The sequence below is a fragment of the Colias philodice genome, chromosome 1, assembly GCF_061535455.1.
Source record: "Colias philodice isolate Cphi_HAF_F1 chromosome 1, ilColPhil1 Martin Lab GWU primary, whole genome shotgun sequence".
Lineage (NCBI taxonomy): Eukaryota > Metazoa > Arthropoda > Insecta > Lepidoptera > Pieridae > Colias > Colias philodice.
Window position 1 is genome coordinate 9029410 of NC_143086.1, and position 25666 is coordinate 9055075.

At 33.4% G+C, this 25666-nt stretch overlaps 2 protein-coding genes across 2 annotated transcripts in view; one reads left to right on the top strand and one right to left on the bottom strand.

The window, feature by feature from the left end:
* Window positions 1-15816, top strand: part of kon (chondroitin sulfate proteoglycan 4-like protein) — a 36873-nt gene extending 21057 nt beyond the window's left edge. The window contains exons 8-25 of the mRNA XM_089698561.1: window positions 666-890; window positions 2222-2509; window positions 3705-3902; window positions 5112-5218; window positions 5708-5843; window positions 7058-7233; window positions 7480-7639; window positions 7796-9001; window positions 9227-9408; window positions 9628-9781; window positions 9874-10368; window positions 10594-10789; window positions 11130-11285; window positions 11417-13275; window positions 13426-13664; window positions 14029-14176; window positions 14558-14696; window positions 15570-15816. Coding sequence (XP_089554687.1) covers window positions 666-890; window positions 2222-2509; window positions 3705-3902; window positions 5112-5218; window positions 5708-5843; window positions 7058-7233; window positions 7480-7639; window positions 7796-9001; window positions 9227-9408; window positions 9628-9781; window positions 9874-10368; window positions 10594-10789; window positions 11130-11285; window positions 11417-13275; window positions 13426-13664; window positions 14029-14176; window positions 14558-14665 — 6033 coding nt within the window. The 3' untranslated portion in view covers window positions 14666-14696; window positions 15570-15816. The remainder of the gene's footprint in view (window positions 1-665; window positions 891-2221; window positions 2510-3704; window positions 3903-5111; window positions 5219-5707; window positions 5844-7057; window positions 7234-7479; window positions 7640-7795; window positions 9002-9226; window positions 9409-9627; window positions 9782-9873; window positions 10369-10593; window positions 10790-11129; window positions 11286-11416; window positions 13276-13425; window positions 13665-14028; window positions 14177-14557; window positions 14697-15569) is intronic.
* A 3462-nt stretch (window positions 15817-19278) lies between these two features.
* On the bottom strand, window positions 19279-24179 carry LOC149491276 (alpha-tocopherol transfer protein-like). Its single transcript, XM_089714937.1, has 7 exons — window positions 24047-24179; window positions 21957-22147; window positions 21268-21427; window positions 20633-20694; window positions 20178-20371; window positions 19633-19837; window positions 19279-19538 (listed from the first exon to the last, which is right to left on the bottom strand). Exons 2-7 carry the CDS (start codon window positions 22138-22140, stop codon window positions 19330-19332), a joined length of 1014 nt encoding a protein of 337 aa, XP_089571063.1. The 5' UTR covers window positions 22141-22147; window positions 24047-24179; the 3' UTR covers window positions 19279-19329.
* Between the last annotated feature and the right edge of the window lie 1487 nt (window positions 24180-25666).

Here is a 25666-nt window from a genome sequence, read left to right on the forward strand (position 1 = left end):
ATCCAATCGATCTGTTGTTCGCTCAAGTATTATGGATGCTTTTCAAAGGTCACGTGTTTTGTACAGCGAGAATTTAATTATTTTAATTCCGTCCAAATTTTATTTTGATGTGTCCAAATTCAAACGAATTTAACGAAATGACCAGATGTTGCAGATATTATTTTAAAATAATTGGCATCTTAGGCCTTTTCTCGGTTACATAACCACTTATGTACTGAGAATTTTAATTGGCCGTTAAATACTATACTTTCTTTGTCCCCTGCTTAATAGCATTTCACGTGGTAAATAAAATTGTTTGGTGCTCAGTGAAATATAAAGGAAATGTCTAGATTTTCTTATCATAAGTATTATGTTAAAGTGTCGCTCGTGACTACGTGAAGCGAGAAGGTCTTACGAGCAACAGTACTACCTTTTTTTAATAAATGTAGTCTTATTTATCCCTTTTACATTCAGTTATTTTTAATGCACAGTGTATCGAAATATGATAAGCGAAATATACAATATTTTTTTAATAATTGCTTTCACTACTACCATTAGTATTATGTTCCCTCGGGCAGTTATAAAAAATATTTGAAATTTCAATTCGACTACAATTTAGTAAATGTACCTTCATTGTACACAATGGAAATAGTTTCCAGAAATAATTGTCATCGCACCAATTTCAGGGCTGCATAAAACCGATAGAAGTGGAGGACAAAATATTCGGTTTGCCGAACGCGGTGGTGACGTGCGGTGTCACCCCTAAGTGCGTGTGGTGGTACCCGTGCCATTCCAGCCCCAGCCCGCCTTGCTTGCCCAAGGCCATTTGTGGCCAACACGGCGTCGACCATTTCACCTGCAAATGCGATAGTGACCTGTGCATCAACCCGGATTACGCGGAGAAATATAAGGTACTATCCTACTAAATGAAAGTTTGTGAGGATGGATGTATGGATGTTTGTTATTCTGTCACGCAAATAATACTGAAACGATTACAATAAAATTTGGTGTAGCTGAAGACCCAGGATAAGACTTGGGCTACTTTTTATGCCGGAAATCCCACAGGAATGGCAATAATGCGGATTTTCCTTTGAAAAGGCGAGCGAAGCCGCGGGCGGAAATCTAGTGCTAGTATAAGTGAGTTAATAATGTGTTTTATAGCATCGAGAATCGGAGCTCACAGCGAACGGGAAATCTCGCTCAAATCAAGCAGATAACAACGCGCTCGATTTTGTTCTAGTCGGAATAGACTTAAATCATACGGTTGCGTGAATAATGAATGTGCGAGTACTTACACTGACGTATAAAATGTCTGGGTAAAATGCGAAATTTTACAGCTATTTGTATGGAGTTTGTAAGAGTTTACGTAGTGTTACTGATAAATGATAGCAGGAACTTTTTTTATTGACAAAGGCACTAAGAGCGTATTTAGTTTAATTCCATAAATGTTGTTATTCCCCAATTTGATGCACAACATTATTAATCTTTTCATTTTTAACAATTTGTTTATGATTTATTTTTTTAACAATAAACTTAACACAAAACGAAACTGTCCAGTGATCCGTGAAACTGTGAAAAATATTTCACGTTTTATGTTATGACTTACATTTCACAGAAATAGATATTCATTTTTATGTTTAAATAGATATACTTTCTGCATGAACACTCAGTTAGCAAAGTGGCAAATGCAAACATTCCTGGCGTTCATAACGCCAGGAATGTTTGTATTTAAAACTTTGCCATGTTTCATTTCAAACGCTTTCAGAAATGTAACTGTTAGACGGACGAATTAAAAGTGTACTTCTCGGCGCTTTACTCTAGTTGGAAGTTTACATTGTTTATAAATTAAACTTGAAGCATTTGCCGTTTTCTCACTTCAATCATAAATGGAAAAGTTTCAAAACGTGTACCGAGAATTTGCAAGCTATACTTGGGAATATTGTGCATAAATAATAAATATAGTTCTAAGAGTTTCCTTCCATATTTAGACTGTTTATTTATACACTATTATATTAATTACGATTATCGAAATCTATTCAATATTCTGCTGAACGGTCCAAGGGATGTCTTTTACCTTACAAGCAAAATTACCGTAATTTTCGTTAAGAATTTTGATTAAGAATTATTTTTATTTGCCAATTGTGTTACGTTACTTTATTTTTACGTTTCTTTCAAAGTAGACTATTATCACCTTGATATCTTCTAAAAATATCAAAGTAACCTATATATTATGTTTTTCTAGGTGTTCTCAAAGTCGAGCAGTGAATTGGAACTAGTGGCTTTATACCCTTTGACGGTACAAGAGGGTGGTGTGGCTGTTATAACAACCCAGAACATTGACGTTATCCTCGATCATCATAAGTATGGAGTCAGACCGTCTGGTGTTCTGCTCCACGTGGCTCAAAAACCGCAGCACGGAAGGATCGCCGTCGATCTGACGTCACAGAGGAACTCACCGCAGTACACAAATTATATAGATGGCGATAAGTCCAGGCAGTTCTTTTCACTGTTGGATCTGTCGAGGGATAAGGTATTTTAGAAAAAAAGAATAAAAAAAATAAAAAAAGTTGAATCTATTATTTCTCCTTTGTATCTTAAAATGGGAACTAATCGATTTTTATTTTATGAAAAATGAATTACCCTATATTTTTTTTCGTATTCATTATTATAGTAATATTTTTACAAAATGAATTAATAGCAAGAACATGTTCACTTGTTAAAATTATCCCGTAAGCATACTGCGAAATGTAACGCCTATTATTTGATTAAAATCTCGATAAAAGCTTACTTCAAATATTTATTTCTTAGATTAAGGATTGGTCTCCGCGCGCGCGCTACGACTAGATGCCGCCGGCGTACTTGAAAAATGCGGCAACTAAAAGTACGCCGAATTCGGCGTACCCAAGCCAGTCGTGTCACAAGCATTGTGTGGAGAGGGCGAACCGATAGTTTATAAAGATTTTGAACAAAATCTGAAGTAAAATGCCTATTTGTGCCATAAAACTATTTAAAAATAATACAATAAAAAATAAGAAAGACACTGGGATCACGTACCATCACTAAGTATCGTATTATTCGAAATTTCTCCTTTACTTCGAAATTTTTTTCTACGAAAATACGACGCCATTCAGTGTTGCCGTATTGCATATCCAAAAAAATACACGTGGTTGAGGAAATCTTTTAGCAATAATTTGAACTTTTTTTTTTCAATACTATTACTAATACATATATAAAAGAGTATAATAACAATAATTTATTTCTGTTTAACCATGTTTAACTGACTCATTTAGTATGTTATTTTTTTTATTTCCGCTTTTTTACTTTTTATCAACCTTTGTGACTATAGTATAGTAGCGTCGCAAGTGGATTTGAGTCATGCGACTCAAATCGTTCATGGATTCGATTTCCGGCCAGGTCAGGATGAAAAAATATATTTTTCAAACTTCTTTCCAAGATGGCAGATTTCCCATTTATGAGGTAAAATTTATGTAGCTGGCAGCCCAATTCTTCACACACACTAGCGTCTTTACAAATTGCCTAACACACACTACAGAAATGAGTTGCCGCACTCACAGAGCTATTGTTTTTAGGTGGGGCGGTATCTAGTCGTAGCGCGCGCGCGGAGACCAATCCTTAATCTAAGATTTATTTATTTTCCTTTCAATTAACACGAACGATTAAACGGTCAATTACCCGATACAAATAAAAATACAATCTATAAACAGGTGCGCTACGTCCACGACGGTTCCGAGAATCACCAAGATGCTATAGTACTGGAAATGGAACTAATACCGGAGACAAAGTTCACTTTACCGAGTTACCTTCAAGGAAGGAACACTTTCGTTCTACACGTGAACGTTACGCCCGTCAACGATCCTCCCGTACTTAATCTTTTACCCGGAAAAGTGCTAAGGTTAACTCAGGTATGACGGCAGTAATAAAAATAAACAACGCTTCGTGATTTATTTTAGTCATATAGGAATACCTTTTTTTTGGCCTGACCTGTTTTATTCAATCGAACATAAAATTCCATTGAGAATGTGAAAACTATTGGAAAATCGTCCCGCAATTGTTTCCCAGTTTTATTTAATATACCTACTCATGGAAAAATGGAAATGCTTTTTCGTTTAAAATTAATATGAATAAAATTTTTATGTTCGTAGAAACAATATTTTTAAACACTTAAAAAATATCGCGTTATATTGTTAAATTTTTGGACATATTTGCTTTTGTGATAAACCAATGTAAATAACACGCGTTAGAAAAATTTACTTTGAACAACTATTTCGGCGAAACATGCCGATATAAATCCATAATGGATTCATTGCACTTGTTAGAGTATAAAACCGTGTTAATTGGTTTACATAAGGGTTTTACTGGCAACACTTTTACAATATTATTGATATTGAATTGGATTAAAACACGAAATTAAACTAGTTTAAAGAACTAACATGCGTTCATAATATTCTTTAACTGCATAAAAATATGAATCTCATACATGCAGTAACCAGCATGAATGTACATTAAAACGCACCACGCAAATGCATGAAATAATTTGATAAAAATTATAAAAAGCACGAAAAAATTGATGCAGTGGAAACTTTTATTAACGATCAATTTAACAAAGCCAATGATGTTACCGAAAAAAGCGGAATGTTAAAATGTTTTTCATGTATTTCAAACGAACCGGTATAAAAAGCTCTCGTTTATGCGACGGGCCCTTAGTTTTGTTGTAAGTTTGGAGTTTTATCAAAAATATGTTTGTTATTTTCAGAATGTTCCATGTGCTTCAATTAGTTTGTATCAGTTGCTTTTGAGTAGTTGCATGTTTTATTTTGACACGTGACTCCAATAATAGTGTTATGCAGTGAGTATGATAACTAAAACATTAATTATAATCATTAACTGTAACAATTAAAACTAGAATGTAGCATTGAAGAGTAATTTTAGTTGTTACTCAGTAGTAGATATAACGCATGAATTTGAAAGTGCTTTGATTATATTTTTTTTAATTTCTCATTTTCCTATAGTTTTTATAGTTGATTCGTTTTTGATTATATTTGCATTTTTTTATTACTTGATATTATATCGACTGTTTTACTTTATTGCAAAACAAAATAATTATATTGTAGGGCACAAGGAAAGTGATCACTTCTGAAATATTAAAAGCTGAAGATCCGGACACAGCACCCGTAGATTTATTATACACCATTATTCATGGCAAGAATGAAGCCAGTAGGTAAGAAAATACATCATATTATATACTTTATAAGAACTATTTATTCGTAAAACCGTATTAAAAAAAGTTTTCAAAACTTACGAACTGGTGTGTAGCTTTTTAAGTCTCACATTGTGCCGTAAAGTGGCAGTTGAAACTTAAACCCGGAACTATCATAGGTACAAGTTCCGCATACAATTTAGGATAATTTTCGTAGATCTTTATTTATTATATCTAAAGGTAAAAATTAAGAAATAAAATGTTTAATAACTAGAAAAAAAAGAGCGTGTGTGCCGAACTCACGTGTCAGATGTGAAACTTCTTTAGCAAGATTCAAAGATACCAAAATAGTCGCCTCACTCCATGATGTGACGGTATTGCTATGATGCGACCTTGAAAGTTTACTTTCAACGCGCCTAAAGAAGTTTCACTTCAACAAACTTTCGTACATTTCAATACATAATTATTTTATTAATTTTTCTTCTAAAAATATTATTTTGTTTGTTTCAGTGGTCATATCGAAATGTCAGGCCAACCAGTGGATTCGTTCACACAGCAAGACATAGACTCTGGTGTAATTTCATTCGTGCACGGAACATCTAGTGACAAGCAACTGAATAAAACTTCGCTAAGACTCACACTACAAGTAAGTTACTTTTCTAACTGTTTGATTAGCAATTTTCCGATACCTAATTTTATAACCGACGTAACACAAATAAAAGACTATTTCTTAATGAATAATACTCGCGTAAAATAAACACAAAAAAATACTACTAATAAAATGAAATAGTTTAATAAAGAAATCACTAAATCAAAAGTTATAATAATATGTCATAATAATAGATTTTTATTATAAACTGTGCCCACTGCAGTTGATAGTTATGAATTTAGGAAAAATATTTACAATTTTTCGGAATGATGATATAATTTTATTTCCGATTTAACCTTGATTTAACGTAAACTAATTTATTTCTAAACTAACTTCCGGTAATCATCATTTTTAAAATTAAACACAAAAAAATACTTCAAATAACAAAAAAAGTTAATTAAAATATTCTCAAAATCAAAAGTTACGTGTCATAATATTGGATATTAATTAAGCAATATCCTTCTGAATTAAAAACAGAGAAAACATTTTTTAAAATAATCCAACCACCTTCATTTACCTCTAGAAGGTTAATAACATCTTGACAGAATATTTGCGCGTAGCCTATTCAATACAATATTATTTTCGTAAAACATTTAAATTTCAAATACAAATCGCAGCTTAATATATATACATTTGAAAGGATATCGCGTTGTTGGATCCAATAAAATATTTTTTTAAAGTACCTTTATTATAAACGATACGTGTTCATATTCGATACGCGTATTATAGAACTTATTTCGCAAATCGGAGAGCAATTGAGACGTCCTTCCGCCTGTAACAAGCGAACACTACTAGCTATTTCATATTTGCTAGACAAACCTATGCCATTTGGCCATCTATTGGATCGTTTTGGAAATACAAACATAGCGCGTTTCTGAAATATCTCGTATGGTATTGCACTTGATGTCCTGTAAGCTTATGATATTACGCACTCCAGGATTACGATAGATGGCAGTTCATTTATTACTAACTTCAATTTGTAAGTCATATTTGTCAATAAGTTTTACAAAAATATAATCAGTGCTATAAAATAATAGTTTGTGCAGTATTTTACAATTAAAACGATTATTGATTAAGTACTATATTTGCAACTAAATTTAGCAAACCTCTAAGAAGATGGTCAACGCGTCGAATAAAAGATGAATTTAAATTATCTTTTGTCTCCACTATTCACTATTTTGAACTACACCTTCATTTCTTTTGTTTTCGAGGTATCAGATGGAATCGAAACGAGCGGGCCGGGTGTACTTCGTATATCGATAGTGCCGTTACAAGTGCGTCTAATTAACAACACGGGTCTACAATTAGTGCACAATTCGTATGCTATTATCACTGCTGACAATCTCACCTTCACGACGAACGCTGATGAGACCAACGTTCAAGTAAAGTAAGATACGATTTATATTTATTTCAATATTTTTTTGGCATGTAGAGTCAAAATCTGTAATGTTAGATACCTCCAATTTTAATGTTATGTATATTTATTATTCTTTTGAAGTTTCTAATTAAATGATAAGTTATCAATGTAATAATATTTGTAATTCTTTAAATTTTGTTCCAAAGTTTGTTGTATTAAAAACCAAGGACTGCAAATATTATTGAATAAACAAATAATAATTTTTATTTGTTTTAGGTACGATATAGTAAAACCACCGCAGTTTGGGGTAGTGGAACGGCTAAGGGTTTTGGATGGTACTTGGCAAACTGTGGACTCATTTACCAGTGAAATGTTGGCGTTTGGTCGTGTCAGATATATGCATTTACTTGGGACTCCGACCCATGACGAATTCAAGGTAAATTCACTGCTTTGGTACTTAAATTATAGAATCATGGCTTTGCGAAATAAATAATTAATATGATGATCTTAGCTCTATGGTTATAATGTAGAAAATATTTTGTTTGTGCAAATGCAATGCCGTTATGAACTTGTATTGTGTTTTTGTTTACAGTTTAAAGCCTCTGTTGGAACGATCCGAACGAATACATTATACGATTTTCGATTAACATTTATAAAGCTAGAGTTGTATCAAACGATAAATGAAGAATTACTTTTAAATAATACTCGAGAGGCGTTCATATCTTCGCAGCATTTAAAGTTTCAGACAAGGCCTTTACAATTAGCGGGCGATAAAATTACATTTACGATACTTAAAACACCAAACTATGGAATATTGCATTTGTCTTCCGGAAATCATCATTTGCAAGTATACAGCTCATTTACTCAAGAAAACATTGATACTGATCAATTGTGGTATAGACTTCACAGGAGGGCCTATTCTCATATCCAAGATGAGTTCACATTTATGGTAGGGGCAGCCGAATGTGAGAACATCACGGGGGTTATGACAATACGTCATATTCCCAGCCCTTCGCCGACTGACCATAGTTCTAGTAGATTCCATACGACATTAGAGAGACTGCAAGTTATAGAAGGTGCTAGGATGACGATACCGGCCACACATCTAAACTTCCGTACTGATTCTGTGACAAACTTAGTGTTCAATATCACGCATCAACCCAAACACGGGAAAATAGAAGTGATAGGTGACAATCTGAAGATACAGAGAGATAATACGACCTATTTTACGCTGAAAGAGTTAAATTCGGATAGAGTTTATTATGCTCACGATGATTCCGAAAGTAGGCACGATTCCTTCCATTTTATGGCTTTAAGTCCTGAACCAGAGGATTTCCAATATGTAGGTGTCTTTCACATCGACATAATACTAAAGAACGACAATAGCCCAACAAGAACGAGTGAAAGCGTTTTCCATATAGTGCATGGAGGAGCGAGACTAATTACAGCTAGAGATTTGAGCTACACAGACTTAGATCTAGATACTAAAGCTTCGGATATAACTTACACTGTCCAAAGATTCACGAAAGACCCGCCTAACGGAGGCATATTCAGAGCCGATAATCCTTCTGAACAGATTGCGCAGTTCACCCAGGACGATATCAATAAGAATCTTGTATTGTTCAAACATCAAGGAAAAGAGAATGGGAAGTTATCGTTTTGGGTATCTGATGGTTTATTTGATGTGAACGGTAATTTGGAAGTGCAGGCGTCTCCTCCGTTTATTAGAATGTTCCCTTCAAACGGTTCTATTGTTGAAAATGGTAAAGCAGTTGTAATAACCACTAGGGATATGCAAGTAAGTAAAAATTAAACATAATAAATTCCTGTCTTGGAATGTGACACCTGTTTTTTAAAGAAACGTTTAATTAAAAAATATAATCTTATTATACACTTCTTAATTAAACATTGAATGAATGCAAAGTTAAAATAATATATTTGAAAGATAAAATTACAAAGAAGTATGAAGTACTTTCTTATCTTCTCAATTCAACCTGTATCTAACGTCAAGTCTTTTTACCAGGTGGATACAAACATGAATTGCCTGGAAGAGGACATTCGTTACGAAATAATTCAACAACCAAAACACGGTTCTATCGAGGTTGGGGAAAGTCAAGGTGTAATCACATTCACGCAATTAGATGTAGCAGCGGGACGAGTGTCTTATAGACACAGGGAACCGAAGATGCTTACCGATGCTTTTAGGTCTGGTGGAAAACTAAAAACTTCTCATTGTTGTTGTTTAACAATTACATATATAACAACAGAAGATAATTAATAATAAAATTCGCTCTTCATTTTGTAGAAAACTGAAAAACTCGCTTAAACCTTATTTATGTTTTATAATTATAAATTATAAACTATATGTTTTTGTAACCAATTTTGGCAATATTCAACTAAAAGGTAATTATAAATTCCTTACAGGTTCAAAGTAATGTGCTTAGAAGCGTGGGGTGAAGGAATATATCCTATTAGAATATATCCGTCCAGCTTTTGGGAACCTTTAGTAGTAACGACTAATAAACCACTTATTGTTGAAGAATCTACTAGTGTCAATATAACTAAGGAAATATTAGAGGTAATTAATTTTGTAATTGGAAAAGATATGCTTACAGTTTAATATTTTGTATTTACTTTATTGAAATACTAATGATATTATGTTTTATGTAGGTAATGCACCCTCAAATAGAACCTTCAAATATTGTATATAAAGTCGTGGAAGGTCCTTACTATGGTTGGCTTGAAATCTCGACCACATTGGGCTCATTTGAATTAGAGAACTATAATGAAGAGCCAGTACATACTAGAATGTTCGATCAGTCGGTTATAAACGCAAATCGGCTGGTTTACGTCCAATCTGGAGTAAACAGAACAAGGGACAAGATCAAAATGGATGTCACCAATGGAATAGTTTGGCTCAGGTCTTTGGAACTTATGGTCGTTATAATCCCTGAGCATTTTTACATTCAGGCCTCAAATATAACAGCCGTTGAAGGAGATGCCGTGAGTATCAAACAGGATATGTTCAAGACGGTCACAGAGTATTATCGAGGAAAGGTGGTGTCCTACAAAGTTGTGGAAAAGCCGAAGTTTGGAAAAATATCATTGGGAGATCAAGAGTTAGGGTTGCTGCCGGTCTTGAAGCTCAATACTGGGAATATTCAGGTAATTAAAACCTACAGAAAATTATTATTTTGTTTACTTTGAAATGTATAGAGTCGCTTTGAATGAAAACAAATGGATACATTCGATCATATGTTTCATACATATGCATTACTTGTGGTGTTATTATTTAAATTTTATAAAAAAATATTTCTAAATAAGAAAATTGTGTTAAATAGGTAAATGATGTTTGAATAAAAACTTATTTATAAAACCATTCATTTACAGTACGTAAACGACGGTTCGGAAGAGTCGTTAGATTCTCTAAAACTCGTGGCCATAACAGAAAACGGTAAGGAGAGCGAACCGTTCCGTGTGATCATCAATATAGTGCCAGTGAATGATGAGACGCCCATAGTAGCTGCTAATACGGGATTGTGCGTGTGGGAGGGGGGCACTTTTACGTTCACTAGGAATGAACTATGTAAGTGAGAGATGAGAGATGTGGTTTTATATGTATCAAATATTTTCGGGGCTATTGGATGTTACTAGTAAAATTAAACATTTTCTAGTGATATAATTAAAGCGTCGTACTAATTTCAAGTTAATTTTTTCATTGCTAGTCGAAGACAGCATCACTGCTTTATTTACAAAATAGTTACTTAGATGCATATCTAATATATAAAATTAACTGACCGTAATTATTGTGAATTTTTAAATATTACAATTTTACATGTTTCTTTGTTTTTATTCATTTTGACACCTAAATAATAAAATGAAAAATTGAAACAATTACATAATCTGACGAAATCTTTTTATTTCAGATGTGAATGACATAGATACGCCATTAGAAAACGTAACCATACGTGTTGTGGATATTGTTTCTGGATATATTGCAATGCGAGGGAATCTCGAAACTCCTGTGTATCACTTCAGTCAAGCTGATATCGACAAACGAAGAGTGATCTTTGTTCATACCAGTAAGTACAACCTAATAAACTTCGAAATAGAAATATGCGATATGAAATTTAATAAAAATATAATTCATGTATTTAAGCTGAAATTAGTCATGTTTATTGTCTCTCTGAAATATTTGTTCTTATTTTTGTAGATGGTACGAAGGGAAAAATGATATTCAATGTGACGGATGGACTTCACGAACTCTCTAAGATCACATTTTTAATAACAACCAAATCCGTATCTCTGAAACTTGCTCGAAAGCATACTTTGCGCGTATTTCCCTTGATGAGGGAACCGCTGAATAATTACCATTTGATGGCGAAATGCTCGGATGCGACGCGAAATATTATATACAAAATAGAAAGAGCACCAACTCTCGGTAGACTCATCATGTTAAATGGTGACAATCATCACAGATCTGTAAAGCAGTTCACTCAACAAGATATAAATAACACTGTAGTGTACTATGAACACACACATCCTTTCTCCGATCTATATACGAACGATTCATTCATCTTTTCCGTCGAATCTGCGTTGGCCAAACCAGTAACTGATCAAGTGTTTAACATCGACATATCTGTTTCATCCGGTGGTCTGGCCAAGTACGTAAATATTCCGCAGATAAAATGCCAGGAAGGTGGAAACACGGCTATAGTCGTTAATGTTACGAATGTCATAGTTTATTTAGAAACTCAAGCGGGATTAAGACAGCCTCAAGTAGAAGCGCAATGGTCGCAACCCACTTATGGGGAGTTAGAACCTTCTCTGTCTTCTCTTACTCAGCAACAGCTAGAAAGTGGCGTCGTTACTTACAAACATGACGACTCTGATACTTTGCAAGATAAAATCGACATGGCTCTATATTTATTACCGGATTATATGCTCCTCTGTAATGTCACCATTAATATACAAATTTTGCCAGTCAATGACCAGCCTTTCCGACTTTTGAGTGACTCGCCGCAAATACAAGTGGTGCATGGCGAAAATTATACAATCACCAAAAATGATTTGCTTACTGAAGACGCTGATACTAAGCCATCTGAAATATTATACGATATTATAAGCGGCCCCACACAAGGCAGAATTGTCATGTTAGACAAGAATCAAACCATTGATGAAGCACAATCTATTAATAAATTCACTCAAGAAGATATAAATAACGGCAAGATTATCTATGAACATTCTGGAATGTTGCAAACTGCTACGTTCTATTTTAGAGTATGGGATGGTCAATTCAAACCTACATATACTGTTTTCACGATAGATGTAATTCCTGTAATATTAAACGCGACATCATCGCATCCTATATATTTGCAACAAGGTTCTAATGTTGCTACCGTGACGACGGATCAAATATACATTGAGACGAATGCAAAACAATCTAAAGTTTGGTACAACATAACGAGACAACCTTTACATGGTATGATTTATGTTGGTCGTAATCCGGTGACATACTTTTCCCAAAAAGATTTGATGGACAAAGTTGTTATTTACATGCAGAATGATATGACCGTGGCTAACGATAGTTTTGAATTGATAGCTTACGTTCATAATAGCAATGCAACACCACCATTTAGCATAGAAGTGACAGTTCAGCCTTTGATGATACTTACAGACCTTAAAGTAGACAAAGATAAGACTAAACTTACTATCCATAATTTGGATGCAACTGAACTCGCTAAGTTAACAGCTAGTGATCCAGTGTATACTTTGATAAGGAAGCCAAAGTATGGTGTGCTGAAAAAAATAATTCGTAGTTCTGGTGAGAAAACCAGTGCAAGGGTGCGCGAGGTGGCTTACTTCACACACGAAGATGTGAAGGCTGGAGTAATTTATTATGTTACTAAGAAAAAAGCATATGAACTTAATGGCCTTGAGGATGGCTTTAGTTTTCTGCTTGCGGCCACAATATTCCAACCAGCTGCTGGTGATGTCAGAATAATCATTGGGAATGGGTTGAAAAAGAATTTGCCCGGCCCTAATGATCCTGAAAGCCACGAAGGTGTTCCGGTAAGTGAATTGAGTACATATTTTAAATTTATACAATTTATGCATTTTTAAAGCTTGTATTCCAAGTTACTAATGTCACGGATATTGAAGTAATTTTTGAAGCATCGTGTCGCAAGTAATTTATGTATTATTAATGATTATTATTTTCAGGTGGCAAATGGCAATAATGGGCCGTATTACATGATGATTTTGATGGCAATCTTAGGAGTTGTCCTGGCAATCATTGTTATTATTGGTATATTGAAATGTCGTCGATATTTGATGAGAGATCAGAATGCCATGGTCAAGATACATGGACAGAATCAAGGGACAGTCGCTCCTATACCTTTACCGCGACCACCTGACCATTTAATGCCATCACCAACACAAGCCACGCCTTCTATTAAAAGGTAAAATTTATAACTTTTACTGCCAAATTATTCAGATTATGATGACGTTATTGAAAACCCATCCATCGTATCTATGGGTTAATAATATTTTGTTAAGATTACAAACAAACAACATAATGATCTCAATTACGTTTTAAAATAGGAAGCTTAGATTCCCATTGGATTTATTTCAATGACATATCATGTTGTATTTTGTAGTGTTTAATCTCAGACTCCCCGTGACCACGGTCGCTGCAAAGTGCGAAACGTCGGTAAAAATATAAAGAATTAATCGCGTTTAAAATCTTTAATTTCCAAACATATCATGTTCTCACGAACTTTCTAGACTAACAATACTAGACTAAAATAATAATACATCATCCAGATACGTATCATCCGAGCAATCGGTGACGGGCACGAGCACGCCCGTGCCGTCCGGGGGCAGCGTTGCGTGCAAAGTGACGCCGCTCGCTGACGCGGTACTACCTGACTTGAACGCAAGATACCCGTACGGCACGGATGACCATACTGATGTGAGTATGTTTGTATAGGTGATGATGATGAAATTTGTTTACGGTTCATTTGTGAGAAGAAAAATAATCTTATAGTGAAACATTTATAAGGCGGTGCCAAATAAAATGTCGGCTTGGCTTTTAATAATATAATTTTATTGGGGTATACCCATGACAATTAGACGCAAAGTGACAAAAACGCTTATTTTTATAAGTATGTTTTTAGTTATTGTAATAGGTATCAAACAAGCTATATAAAGAAAAAGTAGTAAAACGTTTTTCGTCTCCTGTAAAGGAGTAACCAAGAGCCAATTGACCTTCGATATGACTAATAAATCGAATTACGAACAAAAATAACCGCCATCCACTCAATTACACATTTACAATACAATTGACATACAGGCGGAAGACTGGAGCAGCTACGAGGCTAGCGAGTCCGCGTACCCGATCCGCACGGCCGGCGTCGCGCCCTCCAACCCGATGTTACGCCGCAACCAGTACTGGGTCTGACCCCGGAACACCCACTCGTTGCCGAGACCAGGTATACATACATCTATACTAATATTATAAACCTGTAGAGTTTGTTTGTTTGAACGCGTTAATCTCAGGAACTACTGGTCCGATTTGAAAAAATTCTTTCGGTGTTAGCCCATTTATCGAGGAAGGCTATAGGCTATATATTATCACGCTAAGACCAACAGGAACGGAGCAATGCGGGTGAAACCGCGGGGCACGGCTATATAATAAAATCGTAGGAAAGTCAAAACTTTACCTTGAATATTTTTTTAAAGAATAGTTGGGGCGTGATCTACAATAGATACCGAAGCCTAAAATATAGTTTTTAGAATTTATGTCTGTATGTCTGTCTGAAATTTGGTTAAGAGATAACTTGAGACCTGAGGAAGGACATAAGATAGGTTTTTTCTGGAAATCCCACGGGAACGGGAACTATGCGTGTTTTTGACTACGCGAGCAAAGCAAAGAAGGTCTCTAAATAGGAATACTTGTATATGGGTTCTTTGTATTGTTCTTTAGGTAAAAAAAAAAGTTTGTTTTTACTTTTGTTATTTTGAACTGATCACGCCAAGTGGGCCATTTTTTGACACTTTCTACTACTTATTGGCGACAAAAGTATAAAAAAAAACACATTTACTTATACGACAGACGAGTTTATACGACAATTATGACTGGCTATTAAAGCCTATGTATGTTCTAAAGTAAGTACTTGAATTAATAATTAATAATTGTCACACCAAATATCAATTTCATCTATAGATACCATTGAATATATTTCTGGTAGAGATTCTGAATAAAACTTATCTAATATTTTATTACGCATGTACTATATTGTATTATATTGAATATTCCCTAACACTATTTTGGAAATTCCTAATTTTTTAATCCTTTAAAATAGTGACTCAAGCATTCGAAATGGAGGAGGAGGAGGAGGAGGTTGAATGCGTGACACTGAACCGCAAGACGCAGTCTCGGCGCGGCATAGAATTAGTTCCTACGCCTTTTCTACTCAGCAACTACAAGGTGGACAAGTATCCGAGCTGTGAAATTACTCTCTGAACGGAATCCTTTTAGATCGTAAGATATACATAATATAGTTAATAGGCCCTCTTCACAATGGGCAGCTTTGGGCGAGTAGAGGCAATCACGATAGAGGGCCTAAATGTCTATGATGTTGATCACAGAACATATAAAAGAGGTTAGAAAGGCATTGTAGGCGGGGCAGACGCGCCAAGGATATGAGCACTGCTCACATCATCATCATGCGTATGATTCGTTCCATTTTAAATCGCGTGATCGCGCGGCGCTATGATTGGCTAGATTTGAAATTGCAAATATGTGCGTAAGCGGACTTGCGTGGACTTGGCCACACCCACAGGCGACACCGGTTCTTATAGGAACGGCGAATTATTGCCATTCTAACCTCTTTTATATGTTCTGTGATGTTGATGTTTATTCGTAATCGCCGTAATGGCGGCAAATATGGACGATCATTTGTTGGGCCAACGCTCTCGATTGTGAAGAGGGCCCATAACGTTCACTCGTCTATCGAGCGAACCATAGAGAATAATCAATGAAAGTATCGTTCTGTGCCAAATACAACATATTTTGTTATTTATTGAATAAACACGGTAGATGTTTGCGGTATGGTTGTTGTGTTTTACGAGGACATGACTTAGTTGCCTTTATTTATATGCATAGATTATAACAGTATTAGTTTTGGACGTTATGGTGGATGTTGTTTTTGGTTGGCGCGTCACGCTAGCGGCCTTTACATTAATTACCATACTGTAAATGAATGTAATTAATGTATACAGAAAGTAGACAATTAATTAAATAAAAAAAATAAAAATCGTTTATTTCGAAACAATATAACAATAACAATATAATTTATCTTTGTATTTTCAGTACTTACATGATTTTTAAATTGTTTCTACTAATAATTTAAATGTCATTTTTGGATCTGGGATCTGCATTTAACATCATCTTTTTTTTTAATTATAATTAAAGTATTATAATATGTATTCGGAGTTGCCCATAAAATAACTATATATAATACAGTGCCAACCGAAAAATGTATTACATCGCTGCCAAAGTACGTTGCCAAATATATATTTAAAGAGTGTTAATATTACACAGATGAAATCAATCATTTTCTTGTTTTATATATTATGTTTATTTAGTTAATATAGATCGAAATTATATCGGCTACTAAAGACTTATAGTGTAGATAAACACTAATTATTATACACAGGCTACTTAATTTTAAGCGCAGGAAATAGCTGTAGTGTTATTTAATTAGAGAATTTTATTACATAATTATATGTATTTTGAGTAAATATGAGAGTTATATTTGAAGGGATACTGAATTTTATCATTGTTCCACGTCAAATATTATTAAACTTTTTACTTAGCCATTCCCAATCAAATCAACAGAAAATGTATTTGTTAATCAATCATTCTTTTGTAAGAAAGTTACCACAAAAACTTTATTTAGCCTTTTCAGAATAATTTTGCCTAAAATAGATTGTTTCTCAAATAATTTTTATAATGGTTCATAAAAATCGGTGCATTATTACCACAACTTTTACTCATTATGATTGAATAACAAATTCATTACAGGAATATTTATGAAAGTATTATTTATATACGTTACTCATATAATAGTACTTACATTATATTATAGAAAATATCAAATTTTATTCTACAATGTATCAATATTATTTATACAAAATAATTTAGATTAATATAATTTTATGTACTTACAGTATCTTAGTACTTATTACAAATATTATTTACAAATTACACACAAAACGTAACTAGTAACCCATATTGTTAATTTTAATTAATTTTTGAAGTAGTTATTATATAAATATTGTTAGTTGATTAGTTTTTTACTAATTATGTAAAACCAAGAACTTGGATAGACATTTATAGAAAAAATTTTTAGACTTTCGTCATGTAACATATATGAATTTATTCAAATATATAGTTTTAAAGACATCAGATCCATTACCAATTTTATGAGTAAATTATTGTTAAATGTAATGTTAAATATTAGTATCTGCAGATGTACAAAATTGATTTAAACTTTTGCGTCCTAAAATTAATTATTATTATTCTTAATAATTGTATTTCATTAAACAATAACTATTAATAATACTAATAAATCAAATTTTAAATTGTTTCTAAAAATTCAAGTGTCAACGGATTTTAGTATATATGGAATAAATAATCGACTGATTTACTTTCAAAACATTTATGAAATTGTGTAAACATATTATCAATGAAACATACTATTTGAACTATTCTGTATTTAATATAATTCCAAGTTCAGATTTAAGAAGAGTAAACTAAAACACCGATTTGTATGTTCCTAAAATTTTACACACTGAAAGCGCCTAATTAAATAAGAATAATATTGTGCCAAATATATGCCAAAATTGAATATTTAAAGTTGTGTTGCTCATATGTCCTCATTTATGAAGTACACTTGTTAATTAAATCAAGTTTAGTGGTTTTTATGTAATCTGAAGATGGAATATAGATAATATTTCATTTTAATTGTTAGATATTTAACGACGCATAAATGTTTATGCATAATAAGTAACAGTGATATCGTGCCAAAATTATTATTGGTTCAATTGTCAGATGTTTCAAATTAAATGTTTGATTCTTTATACTAAAGTTAAATTATCTTTTGTCATTTAATAAAATTGTATTTATGGCATGTTAATAAAACTATATTGCATAAAATTATATCTGACGTTACAAGGAGTGACTGGAATAAAGTAACAATTAGGCGCGGGTCAAACACAAGCGGCGCAGGCGCGGGCGTGCCATAAGCGCACCTCTTCAACCTGTTTTGCACCACGTCCTTCTTCTACATTTTGTATGAAATAACTTTGGAAATAGCCAATAGCGCACCCGATGCGCGCCGCGCCGCTTGTGTCTGTCCCGCGCCTTATATCACACATACACATTAGACAAAAACATACGATTATACCCTATGTAACAATATGATCATGTTTATGTCAAACGATGTATCGAAGGCGAGATACTCCGCGTTCAATTGACTCATACGAAATATGTGATTTAATAAATTAATATTGATAGACTACAATTACACGCCACAATGAATTCAAGAGTAGAATTTTTAATGTGCGTAGAGTACTCTATAGTTTGTAATTGTAAAGCTATACATACTTTTTTAAGCCCAGTTCACATTGCCAAGATTGTAAAGTAATATTTGTTAACATACAAAATAAATAATAATAGTGTACATAATTCAACAGAACTGGTATTAATATGTAACATAGTATATACGGATAAATTTAGGAATATTGAAATAATTGCGTTTTGTCTGAGAGCTTGGTAAGGTGTGACATTGGAAAAGTAATAAAGAGTTTTCAATAAATAACACAAAATACTTGAAGGTTTTTATTTCTAGACATTTAAGGATCCTTATTTGTACATATTTCCTTAACAACATACTTATATTTTCTAAGTATACCAAAAATTTTAGGCAAGATGTAATTAGAGGTACATCATCATACGTAATTAAAATATTGCGTATTTCAAATTATGCGCTTTATAGTAACTTAAACATATCTAAAAATACTTAATATATGAATGTAGTAGTCTTCTTTTCCTTATAATTAATCGACTTCGAGCTTTCTGAAATTGCCCGTGATTCCTCTCATTGCGTCGCCGACTGTGTCTGCGCCCGCACACGTGTTCGCGCCGGCGCGTAATGCAGAGATAGCGCCCTCTCGCGCCGCTTCGCTGTACATTTCTAAGCGCACCGCCATCTTGTCGTTTAGAAGGAGAATGTCCCGTTTGCTGGCTAGTTCTTCTTTCCATAGTTCTGAAATCATGCAAATATATAAATTTACGGTTTAAACACCTTACAAAAAATGTATAGATTGATACATAAACATACGTAATTAAAATAGGCTCACCAATCATTTCTTTCATGGGCATAGTACCGCCGTATTCCAAAGGTAATAGTTGCTTATCGATCTCAACATCTTCAACAGCGGTGTATAATTTTACACGCTTCCTTATTTTTTCCGAGATAAGAGCCATTCCGAAATCCAGGGCAAATTTAATTGTAGGATGCACATTTACGCCGTATATTTCTTTGTGTCGCAACGGTATTGTTTTCTGCAATGAATAATTACACGATGAAAATCACTGTATGAAAGTTTAATAAGGCTGACTTGTGTATCAGATTCAATTAAATTTTACAGTGAAGTGAAAGGCAAATAAAAATCTATTCAATGTCTCAATTAGGTAGTTCTGTTGAGACCCGTGAACCAATAAAATTATATAGATCAAAGATAAATATGTAATTGAAGCGTATGTCATAAAATTTTCCTTCACAACAACTAAGTATTGCGTCTAAACCATATTGTGGTGACTACATACTAATGACAACTATTCCGCAAATTACTCTAACAAACGTGTAATTTAGAGAACCGGACTAAGTGGCTCGTTAGCTTACCTCGCCGTTCTTCACAATCCGAACAGCCTCTTTTGGTGTGAACAGGGTGAGGTGTGGGAAGCTGACCCCAGCTCCATCGGCATAGTGGACAATACCTCGCACTTGGCACTCCTCGTCCTCCATGAGAGTTTCATAGCAAGTAGCCATGACTCTGCACATATCTTGATTCGTGTATTTGTAGGGATCGAACACACCTGAGGAAATATTACGGGGTCAGAAAAGGTCTCGCAAATTATACATCTCTTGACTATTAGGTTCTAATGTCTATCGCTACATTAATTAGTGGCAAGGTCTTGTTTCTCTTGGCCATTATATTATAGTGTATTGCCATAGTAATTAGTAAGGTTAACTCTTGTTTAACTATAACACAATATAATTATAGTTTGAGCTACAAGACGTAACATAATAGCAATAATTTGACTTTCTTTATAAAACAAACATAATTTCATAATTACCAGGACGATAAATGACGACTCGACGACCACGCTTGTCTTTGAAGGGGCTCACGAAAATGTACCTGTTAAACGTACTTTATTTTAATCTTACGTTTATACACAATCATCATAAGGTCACGTAAACTAAAAAATATAGGAACAATATAAAGATTCCGTCAATGAAATAAATTGAAATTGAATTATTTAAATTATAAAGTATCTCTCACATAATTTCCTGATTTCCTGGAAAACATTGCTGTTTAGAAATAAGCCATGTTTTTGTTAGATTGTTAGAGATTTATTACCTGTTTCCTATAATCAAGCATTATAAATTAATGAATACCATTGTGTGATAGGAACCCGGAATAATTTCTCTTTTGCTCCTAGCCGCAAACGACAACCATTATAATTTATGATTAAAAGCGTAGGTGGGTTATATAACTTCTATACATACAGTGATTGCCTTCGAAATATAATTATATATTTTTATGTTACCATCCAATAGGTCACTTATTCAAGGACTAATTACAGGCAAGCAATTCATATTTTATGATTAATTTATTCTACTAGTCGTCGTTATTTTTATAAGCATTGACATTTAACTATTAGCCCTGATAGGTTTAAAGAAATTTCTCTCAAAATGTCATCATGCTTACCCAAGGTTAATAATTTCCATCATAACTGGTAGCTTGTAGTCCAGCTGGTTGAATGCAATTCCCCAGGATTGTCTGAGCAGTATGTAGCGTTCAATGGCCTCTTGGACCATCGGTACACTGAATTTCTTCGTACGGAGGAACCGTAACAGGAAGTTTGAATCTGAAAGTATTTTAAAAATAAGTTTAAGGTCCTTTAGGGTCCTTTGATCTACATAATGTTATGAAGATAGTATCGATATCTGAATAATTAATAATGTGATTTAATAAAAGCTCTAGGTATAGAACAGTTTTCCATAAATATCTTCACTTTAAGATTTAACAGTTCTTGGTACGCTATATTTAGTTTGTACCTATTTATAAATATACCACGTTTTCATCTTTCTAGGAAAATACCTAGTACCTACCTACTGACTACCTACGTTTGTTGCTTTTAAGACGAATCTCAATGAATCTTGATATAACTCTGCATATTACCTATGATTGCATCTGTCTTTTACTTATCCCACGCTTTGAAATTATTCAGCACATTGTAAATTTCATGGTAAAGGATCGATACTGTATACGGCTTTGATACGTAATTGATACACTCTAGTGGACAAAGTACAGTATATCGTATTGCTTTCCGATCCTAATAAGTTGCTATTAAGATCAAAGATGATACGTTGTAGTGGGTAGAGACCTATACTAACCCATTCGTACAGCCATAAATTTGGGATGTTGCTCGATCCAGTTCCGCAGAGCTTCCAGGGCTTGAGACCTGGAATTCTCAGTTTCCCGAAGCTCCTCTTCAGCGATCGCCTGGGTCTCCTCCGATAGAGTACAGTTGTACTCGTCGGCGGGAGTCAGGTGACGCTTTGTCTGACTGCGCGACATTTTGCTTCTGTAAAGAATTGTGGTAAAGATGAGGACTGCGTTAGTTATTTGTAGAAGTAATTGTATTAAAACTATATAATTATATGTAATACGTTATATACCTAGGTAGAGTTGGAGTTTTAGTTTCACTTTTACTTAGGAAACATATCAATCATCTATTACACGAATTACACATATTGGAATACTAACTCTAAATTCTGACCTAACTAGATTTAGAACAAAGTTAAACTAAACAAAGTTTGCAACAAAGACCTTGAACCTAACTAGGTAAAGTCACGTATTTATATAGCGAGCAACATAGCGAGCTTTGTCTTAAGAAATAATTATGGCATACCATGATGACCATTTCTGTAGACTGCAGAAATTATGTAAAAAGCTCATCCGCTGATAAATGCTCTTCAATTTCATAAGTCACTTGCAAAATTATTTACTCACAATCTGTATGGAGCAAGATCATATTTGCGCCCCGCCCCCTCGCTCTTAGGCAAGCGGCTACATTCGATTCTTAGGCAACGATATAATTTTTCGTGGTTACATAAGCGTTGATATTTAATGTCTAGTGTAGTAGATACATCATGTAAATGCAAATAAGTGTAAGGGCATTTCTTTCGTGTTGGTACTTTAATCGTCTGTGTCGTTTGCTAGTTTGCTACGGATTTTGTATGAACGGCCTAAAAATCTGTTAATAAAGATAACATGAAACAATATACAAATAAAGTTTTAAATGAAGAAGTAGCCAAAATCAAATAATAGGAAATAACCTATTATTCCCAATGTCAAATATTTAATCAAAGAACCACCTCCTTTTTTTGAAGTTGGTTAGTAAAATTAGAACAGAAAAATTAGTACTTACAAAATAATATCTAAGTTCCTCTATAGGTCCATAATCTCTTTTACCATTGACCTAATTGACGTAATATCTATCAGCTCAGCTGATTCAACGCGATTTAAATTAATTAACTATACTTCCTCAAATTACCTACTGAATGTAAAGCTCATAAGAAATTGGAAAACTTATAAGAATTGACTTGCCAGTTTATGATTTTTTATTAAAATACTTGATATATTATTTAAGATTAACATTATGCTTTTATTATCTATACTTTTAGTGGCTATTGAAACCGGGTAGTTTTTAACTTATTGGTGGAGCTTATTACCGTTCAAACTTAAACATTTATTTATTCAATTAGACTTCTTCTAGTAGCACTTTTGAATCGTCATAACATATTTTTAACATTTACCACCGATTCAGAAAGTAGTATCTATGAAGAAGAACGGGCTAGAAACTCCATAGCTGCTCTTTTAAAATCATGACTTTTGGCTTGATTATTATTATTATTATTTAGCACAACAACTTCAAAATAATACCTATGAATTTGTAACTATTGGCTAAAAAATAAAAATATATCCATGCACATTTTAATACAAATGCTCAAAAATGTATTTAAAGATACAATTTGAAGTCTTTATCAAATTAAATCAGGACACATTTTGAAATAAAATAATCTTAGATAAATTATTATATGTTTCATTCACTATTTACCAAAAATTAAGCTTTAATTTGCAAAAAAAAAGCTAGTTAACAAATATTAAGATTAAATCGGTAAAAATGCATAAAATAAATAAAATCCTTTAGCCCTTTTGATTTTTTTGTCGAAATATAAAAGTGGTGATAATTAATTTACTCTCCCCAAGAATATATGAGAAAAAAAATGTTTCAGGTAAAAAAAAACAAATGAAAATTAAAATTAATTATTTAACAATGAATAATAAAAATATATGTATCAAAAAAGAGATAAAAATTTGAATTTTGAGAAAATTTGGAAAAACCAATAACTCGCACACCAAAATAAGATAAATCGCTTAGCATAAACGCACTGCAAATTTCAATTGAAATGAAACTTACCTAAATTATAGGGTATCCACAAATGTTCCAGAAAATGTTGTGATTTTAAATCACGTCCGCACTCGGCGGGTTTTGGCGGACACTGGCCGTTGCTGCAACCCGGTGCGTTGTTTTGCTTTTTGATGATGAAGTCTTTCTGTTACCGTGGGTTTGTGGTTTGCTAGGGTTGTCAACAAGTATTACGACAAAAGGTTTAACCAATTTTGTTAAAGTATTATATTTTCAAAACTAGTTGGTTCTATAGTCTATTGTATGTATACTCAGAGTTATTGACTGCAATGGCTAAGGTCTCAGATTAATTTAAGTAATTAACTGATCGCATCCTTCATCCAAAATTTTATTTATTTATTTATTTAACACTTTATTGTGCAATAAACCAGGTACATAAAATAACAGTTTACAATAAACAAAAGCACAAAGGGCGGCCTTATCACTATGCAGTGATTTCTGCCAGGCAACCACGGGGAGAAGGCAAAGAAGCGAGATAATAAATTGAGAAACAGAAGAAAAAAAAATTGGATTGAGTAGAAGTAATTATACAATAAAATGCATATACAAGATACACACAACATACTATACATTATAATAAACTAATTATATTAATACATATAAAGACACACATACATACATATTATATATATATACAAATACATACTAAATAGTAGTAACTATATAAATATACTAATACTACATAAATATATACTAATCCGAATTAAAAGCAGTTGAGAGATAATGGTTACGAACTTGATATTTAAAAGAAGATAGGGAAGGAGCAAGTCTAATTTTTAAAGGTAAAGAGTTCCATAACTTGACAGCAGAGACAGCGAACGAACCCGCGTAGAAACGAGTGCGTTGAGAGGGGATAGACAGAATACGTCTATCCACATATCGAAGAGAGTAGTTTTCGCAGTGTAGAAAAATGAAGTAGTTTTTAAGGTAGGAAGGAGAGGAGGGATCGAAGAGGATACGGTAGAGTAATTGAAGGCAGTGGAGGTTACGTCGGAGGCGAATAGGGAGCCACTTGAGCCGTTTGCGGTAGTCAGAGACGTGGTCGAATTTTCGAAGGCCAAATACAAAACGAATTATAAGATTTTATCTCATTTTATCTATTTTTCCTCATTAAAATTATGTTTTTCGAAACTTAGACTGTCTAAGTCTTGTATTATTTTAAATTAGATACGTAATAAAGCACTAATCGGAAAGTATTAGAAGTAAAAATGTGCCTACGCTATTGTAACATGATGAGACAGAATAGAAACACCGAGGTAAGTTTTAAAAACGATCTTACCAAATTCCATTCGGTTAAATATATTTAATGATAATTTTAATATTGAATAGGTAAGTACCCAGTTATTAAGAAGTTGCACTTACTATAAGATAATATTATACTTGTACCTAGGTACTCATAAAATGACGTTCTTATCTTCTTATATATAAAAATGAATCGCAAAATGTGTTGGTAAGCGCATAACTCGAGAACGGCTGAACCGAATTCGATAATTCTTTTTTTATTATATTCCGTTAAGTACGAGGATGGTTTTTATGTAGAGAAAACGTAAATATGTACCACGGGCGAAGCCGGGGCGGACCGCTAGTTACTAATAATGATCGAATTATTTC

Bases quoted from the DNA above. Each gene is read 5' to 3' on its own strand.
- LOC149491276 (XM_089714937.1), bottom strand. From the start codon at position 22,140: ATGTCGCGCAGTCAGACAAAGCGTCACCTGACTCCCGCCGACGAGTAC. The intron at 20,372-20,632 runs GTAATTATGAAA...ATATTTCCTCAG, and splicing joins AGTCGTCATTTATCGTCCTG to GTGTGTTCGATCCCTACAAA. The intron at 19,539-19,632 runs GTGAGCCTATTT...GCATGATTTCAG, and splicing joins GCCCATGAAAGAAATGATTG to AACTATGGAAAGAAGAACTA.